This window comes from Arvicola amphibius, chromosome 9, assembly GCF_903992535.2.
Source record: "Arvicola amphibius chromosome 9, mArvAmp1.2, whole genome shotgun sequence".
Lineage (NCBI taxonomy): Eukaryota > Metazoa > Chordata > Mammalia > Rodentia > Cricetidae > Arvicola > Arvicola amphibius.
Window position 1 is genome coordinate 122,367,341 of NC_052055.2, and position 6,974 is coordinate 122,374,314.

Genomic DNA, 6,974 nt, shown 5'->3' on the forward strand with positions numbered 1-6,974 from the left:
TTAGTCAGATTGTTAAAGAAGAACTATAGACTAAAAAAGCACAATGTAACATTTCTTTGTGGGGCATTGGTTTTGTTTTTTGAGCTGGGATCTCACTGTGCACCTCTAGCAGGCCTGGAACTCGCTATTTACACCAGGCTGGGCTTGAACTCACAGATATCTGCTTGCTTCTGCCTCCATAGTGCATACCAAGCTCCAGCTTTTCATATTTTTAAAAAAAATTTATTACGTATACAATATTCTGTCTGTGCGTATGTCTGCAGGCCAGAAGAGGGCACCAGACCTCATTACAGATGGTTGTGAGCCACCATGTGGTTGCCGGGAATTGAACTCAGGACCTTTGGAAGAGCAGGCAATGCTCTTAACCACTGAGCCATCTCTCCAGCCCAACTTTTCATATTTTTATAATTTTTTGTTTTATAGGGAAAATGTTTTAGGGAAAATATTTGGATGCTGCTGTCCTGGACATTGCTTTGCCTGATTAACATTTTTTTTTTTTCGAGACTGGGTTTCTCTGTAGCTTTGGAGCCTGTCCTGGAACTAGCTCTTGTAGACCAGGCTGGCCTCAAACTCACAGAGATCCGTCTGCCTCTGCCTCCCGAGCTGATTAACATTTCTTACTCGAGAAACTACGAAGCTTAAATAAAATTTCCTTCAGTATAAGGAGGGTTAATGAGCAGTGAGCCCTAATTACGGCTGAAAGGTTATATAGTTTCTCCCTGAGAATAAGTCTGGCACGTGTAAAAAGTAACCTAGCTTAGTTTGCTTTCTTTTTGTCTTTTGAGTCTCAGGTAGCTCAGGCTGGCCCAGGACTCGCAAAGTAGCTAAGTCTATCCCTGAACTCACAGCCCTCTGCGTGCGTACCACCCAAGCGCTGTAAAAACACACTTGTCTGCACCGGTCGCCAGCAGGCAGTTCGGGCCACGACGCGTTCTCGCGAACCTTGACCTGGGTGTGTGTGTGTGGTGGGGGGGGGTATAGAGGGGTGGGAAGGGGAGAGCGGTGGGGGTCTCGCGCATGCGTTCTCGCGCATGCGTTCTCGCGCTGCGCGCAGGCACTGCGGAGGCCACCCAAGACGGCCTGCGGGTCCTGCGGGGAGGCGGGGCCACGCAGTCCGGAAGAGACGCTGCGCGGGCACGCCCCTTCCTTTCCAGCCTCCGTCCCGGACCCTGTAGCCGCCGCGGTGAGTTCCTCCGGGTTCGGGTTCCATCAGCCTCCATCCGGGCCGTGGCGCTGCCGTGTCGAGCCGGCGTCCTCGCGGGGACACGGAGGCCATGGTCGTCCTCCTCACAGCCCGTCTCACCGGGGCCAGCGGGCTGGGGACGCAGCTCTAGGACTCCGGGACGCGGGCGGACGCGGAGTGGCGTCCGGTGGCGGGGGCGCAGGAGCGGAGGTTCCACGTGTGGCGGGAAGCGCCCGGTTCGGGAACGGCCTCCGCCTGCGCGGGTTTTTTTCCGCGCCGGGCCCCAGGCTGAGCGGTCCCTTAGAGCGGGAAGCGCTTTGCCCTAGGGTCATCGGCGTCGCAGGAAGCGGGGCCCTCTTGCGGGTTTTCCCCACCGATCTCACCGTGAGAATGGCCGCTGGTTCCCAGGGCCCCCGGTGCTGTCGCTCCAGCGTCTGCGTCCACCCTCCTCCCCTGACACTTGCTGCAGGGGTTTTGACAGCGGAGCAGATGTGTTCCGCTACGACCCGTTTGCTTACCGCCCTGGCAGTTATTAGCTAAACGGTGGAGGCGGAGGAGGGATCTGGTCCCCGGACAGCTTTGTGGTTGATTTTACACCTTGTGAGTCTACCGTGTTGTCGCCTTAGTTGGGATTCTGGCGGTAGTGATGGTGAACTTGGGACTCCTGGTTTTGTTTTTAAGAGACAGAATTTCTCTGCGAGGCCCAGCAGGCTGACATGGAGCTTAGACCAGGCTGGCCTCAAATTCCGAGCCTTGCCTGCCTCTGCCTCCTGCGTGTTGCGGTTTTCCTGGCCTTGCGATGTTCGTTTGACGATCACTTCTTTCCTGCAGATGTTGATGCCCAAGAAGAACCGGATTGCCATCTATGAGCTCCTTTTTAAAGAAGGAGTGATGGTCGCCAAGAAGGATGTCCATATGCCCAAACACCCCGAGCTGGCAGACAAGAACGTGCCCAACCTTCATGTCATGAAGGCCATGCAGGTACGGGGTGGGCTGCAGATGGAGGTACTTGCCCAGGTGTTGGGCTGGGCTGCCGACTGCTGTGGAGGGAGGGGAAGTAGACCGACACTGGAATGTGTCTCCTAGGCGTAAGGGCAGAGGCCAGACTGCTTGGTCCTTTTCCTGATCTGCTCACCTTATGAAGGACCATTTGGGCTTGGAACCCTTGACCTCCAGGAATTTCTCACCCTCTGCTCCCGGCCTGTCTGCTTAGTTCTGTGTTAACAGTGGTTCTGTCCCGCAGTCTCTGAAGTCTCGAGGCTACGTGAAGGAGCAGTTTGCCTGGAGACACTTCTATTGGTACCTTACGAATGAGGGCATCCAGTATCTCCGCGATTATCTCCACCTACCTCCGGAGATCGTACCTGCCACCCTGCGCCGCAGCCGTCCTGAAACTGGCAGGCCTCGGCCCAAAGGTATGGATTCCAAGTACCCCAAGAGCCTTAGGAAACACTTTGTGGGGGTTGTGGTTGTGTATTAAAGAGTGAGCGGTGTTAGGGTCTCCTGAAGTTCAGAAGGGCCTTAACAACTTTGATCCCCCTGTCTCCGCTTCCAGAGTGCTGGGGATTGCAGTGTGTCCCATCACTCCTGGCTCAGAATGTTCTCGGTACCTTGGTGTCAGTTTTAAAGAAATACTGTGCAGTCCGGGAATGTCTGAGCACATGAAATGGCATTAAGCTTGAGTAGCTTTCGTGTCTTCACCCATCCCTGATTGTCTACACGACCTGAAGCTGTGGCAGAGCGCTGCGTGTGTTGTCCTTAGCCCGAAGCGGAGCTGCTCACTGTGTGAAAGATGGAGTGTTTTGTGTATTTCCAGGGCAGGGGATCAGGGTTGTGAGCAGAAGCCAGCTGTGCAGGAGTGTGGTCTGAGGGTATTGGGTGCTGTCTCGTAATCTCTTGAACTTTGTAGTAGCCAGAGGCTGGGGTGATAGGGTAAAGAGATTGTTGAACAGCATTGGGTTTGCCTGGAGAAGGGACATGAGCACAGGAACTGTACAAAGGACCTAAGGGATCCTAGTGCTTAGGTGGGCTGTGTCCTCAGAGCTTAAAAACCTTAAGAACCACCAGGGGGAAAACCCAGGTCTGCCATGAGTATTTACTGCAGAATTGAATTGGATGTATCTCTAAAAGTTTAAGGAGCCACATACCTTTAATCCCAGCACTTGGGAAGAAGAGACACTGATGGAATTTCAGGACAGCCAGTGAGACCCACAAAAATCAAGCAGTGGAGAAGTTTGGTCGTTGGGTGTGGTGACAACCACTTTAATCTGCCTTTCATTCTGGAAGGAGAGGCTAGAGGGCTAGGTGGGGCTACGTAGCAAGACTTTGTCTCCAAAAAACTCTTTCAAGTGAATATATACTAAGCAAGCCTGTTGGGAACGTGCAGGAGGCAGGCGAGGGCGTTCAAATGCACTGTGCCCTGTGGGACAAATGTGAAAGTTGGCTCTTCATGGAATCCGGGGATCAGTTCAGGTCCCCAGGATTTCATGGCATCTTTTACTGCCTGGTCCTGGTTTCTTGTTTGTGGTGGGATTCTCTGTAAATCCCGCTGGCCTTGAATTTGCTCTGTTTCCACAAAGGCGTGGGACACCACTGCCTGGTCTGTTTGTTTAATCGATCAAGGTGTGAACCGAAATAGTGAGAGTGACAAGTTCCCTAGATGCAGCGTGTGGATGCTGTTCCAGGCCTCACTGCTGGGGGGGACTTTACTGCTCTCTGTTTATCTTCCTTTGCTCAAAGTGCAGTTTTATTTCTGTAGGGCCAGAGGGTGAGCGCCCGGCAAGATTCACGAGAGGGGAGGCGGACAGAGACACCTACAGAAGGAGTGCTGTGCCCCGTGAGTATCTAGTCGAGCCCAGATTTCAGCGACCCTCTGGACTGCAGTCCTTGCTTCCGGGTGGCCAGGAAAGGTCCTTGCTGTGGGAATTGGAGGGAAGGCCAGTGTGTGGAAACACTGCCGACTGTCCTCAGAGATGAGAGCTGCGTGTTTCTGTTGTCGCTGTGTGGCCTAACCTCTCCTTAAGAATTGTGGAATTTAGTTTCTGAGTAGAAGAAATGCTTGCTATGAGTCCGAGGAGCAGGTGCCATTCACTAATGGGAGTGTGTGGGTGCATGCTGTGTGCCAGGCACTTTGGGGGGAGCTGAGAGTAGGTCTTGCTCCTGAGCTTTTATTAAGTGGGGGGTTTGTAGTTTTCAGATGTGGAGGGAAAACTTTACAGGTAGATTAAGCAAACACCTGGAAGAGCCAGAACATTATAGGCTGACTCTTGGGGGAGTACTGTGGAGCCTAGGACTTAAAAGTGTGGGCCAAGCTCTCTTTTTCCTTGCCCCTTTTCTGCATTCTGTGTTCTTGGAAGTGAACACATGTCCTGGACATTTTCCCCTGCCCCTGGTTCAGGAGAAATAATTAGTGGGCCCTCCTTAGAGGGCCGGCCTGTGGGGATGACACAGTCAGTGTGAGCATTGATGAGGGAACAGACTTGGTTGAGGGCAGGAAGTGCCCAGCAGAGCCTGCGGTACAAAGGGGACAGAGGAGTCTCATACTGTGTACACGGGAGCTGTTGGTTCTGTTGACCCTGGCTCACACCTACCTCTAAACACTGAGGTAATTTTCTTACTTGTCATGGTTGCTCAGTGCAGTTGAACAGGTGCTGCTTTTTGAACCCGTTTCCCATGTACACGTAGTCTAGGCAGTCCTGTTTCAACTTCTGAGTTTGGGGTTCCAGGCATGTGCCCTGCTGCCCTCATGTCTGCTTCTTTTTTCTTTTCTTTTTGTGGGGGAGGGGCGGTTTTTGAGACAGGGTTTCTCTGTAGCTTTAGAGCCTGTCCTGGAACTAGACCAGGCTGGCCTTGAACTCACAGAGATCCGCCTGTCTCTGCCTTTAATCCACTGGGATTAAAGGTGCACCACATCGCCTGCTGTCTGCTACTTTCTTTTTTTAAAATAATTTTTAATGATTTATTTAACTTTATTTTATGTGCATTTGTGTGAAGGTGTCAGATCCCCTAGAACTGGATTTTCAGACAGTTGTGAGCTGCCATGTGGGTGCTGGGAATTGAACCTGGGTCCTCAGGAAGAGCAGTCAGTGCTCTTAACCATTGAGCCATCTCTCCAGCCTCTGTCTGCTACTTTCTTGTAATGGAAGTTGGATTTTACTTCCATGGCTGCTCAGTGCCCTTGCCTTCATGCTTCCCTTGGCTGAGTTTCCTTTACCAACTTGGTCCTTTGTCCTTTGTGGTCAGGGCACCTTTCCTAGCAGAGGGGGATGGTTAGTGAGTTGGCGTCAGCACATTTAGTGAGTGTGGAAGGATGGCTGACAATCTGAGAAGGGAGCAGAAGCAAACTGCTGCTTGGTGGGGTGGCCTTTCCTGCCTGTGGGGCCCTGTGGCTTGTCTTCTTACCACCAGAGACCATATCCTGAATTGTTTTCTTCTAGCTGGTGCTGACAAGAAAGCCGAGGCCGGGGCTGGCTCAGCCACCGAGTTCCAGTTTGTGAGTATCTCCTTGTTTGCTCCCTGTAGTCACGGGGGCCTGGGCCATCCTAGTGGGTTAGTGGGTTCTGGGGTATGGAGTCTCATACCCTCTCTTCCAGGCAGTGGAATAGTGTAGACGTTGGCAATAGGCTTTGCTCGTCTCATGCAGTACCTGTAGTGTGCTGTTATTACTGACAGCTTTGACCCAGGCTGTGTTTATTTTGTGAAGTTTGAGATTGAACTAAACATTGGAGAGTCTGTGGGTCCCAGAATAGAATTTCTCTAGAATCAGATTACCTTTCTCTGAAATGGAGACTATGCCTGGCATGGGGGTTACAGTCTCCTGGAGTCCTGTGGCAGGGCTTCGCAGACAGTTGTTCTCAGATCTCCTGTGTAGAAAGGTAGGTAGGGTGTGGGTCTCTGCCAGGGGCTTCCATCTCTTTAAAATACTTAGTTGCAGGCCCAGTTCTAACAATGTGCGAACACAGGCTCGAGGTCAAAGACCCCACAGCCAGTAAGGGTCTTGCGCTCATCTAACTTTTGTGGCTGTCTCCAGTGAGGTCTGAGGCCTATAAATTCCTAACGATTGATCATGTGCTTTGTCTTGCAGAGAGGAGGCTTTGGTCGTGGACGTGGTCAGCCACCACAGTGAGCTTGAAGACTGTTGTTTTGAATAAACTTTAAAGAAAAGTATGTCCACTCTGTTGTGTAGTTCAAAAGGGTCAGTGTGTGAATGGACGTGACCTTGACACCTTCCCAACTTGGTTTGGGCTAGAGTGGGAACAGCTTAGCTGTCTTGTTCATTTAAGGTTCTGTCGTAGAGGGTCTGCCTAGAACAAGAGTCCTGTGATTCAAACCCTGACATTGACAAAGATCTTGGAATTACCTTCTCAGGCTTGTGAAGGCTGGATTGTTCTACTTCCAGAATTGGAAAATGGGCTGATGGAACTGTTACTCTGGGCACCCTGGGAAGAAAAGGGGCCCTGAATGGTGACAGAAGAAACTTGCTTTGGCTTGAGCACCAGCTAAAAGGCACAGCTCGCCACGGGGCTAGAAGAGAACTTGGGGGTGGTTTAGGATTCCATCCTTGGTCTGCAAGTTAGTCAGGTTGGGGCTGGGGGGAGGTTGGCAAAGCAGACCCAGTATAGGTTCAGAGCTGCATCCCTAATAAGAAAGTGTATCTGGGGTTTGGAGCTGTAATTTGTCATTATTACCGCAGAGTCCTGGTAGTCCTTGGTAATTTCCACCACTAGGTGGCCTTTGGCTCAGGAGCTTTTTCTTGACCCAAGCAGTGGTGTTGGGTGAGGCTGTGCCTTGT

General features: G+C 51.7%; 1 protein-coding gene across 1 annotated transcript; it reads left to right on the top strand.

Annotated features, from left to right (window-relative positions):
• The first annotated feature begins 1,124 nt into the window (after positions 1–1,124).
• LOC119822926 (40S ribosomal protein S10) lies at positions 1,125–6,349 on the top strand. The gene is made up of 6 exons (XM_038342589.1): positions 1,125–1,183; positions 2,015–2,164; positions 2,427–2,598; positions 3,942–4,019; positions 5,620–5,675; positions 6,267–6,349. Exons 2-6 carry the CDS (start codon positions 2,015–2,017, stop codon positions 6,306–6,308), a joined length of 498 nt encoding a protein of 165 aa, XP_038198517.1. The 5' UTR covers positions 1,125–1,183; the 3' UTR covers positions 6,309–6,349.
• The last annotated feature ends 625 nt before the right edge of the window (positions 6,350–6,974 follow it).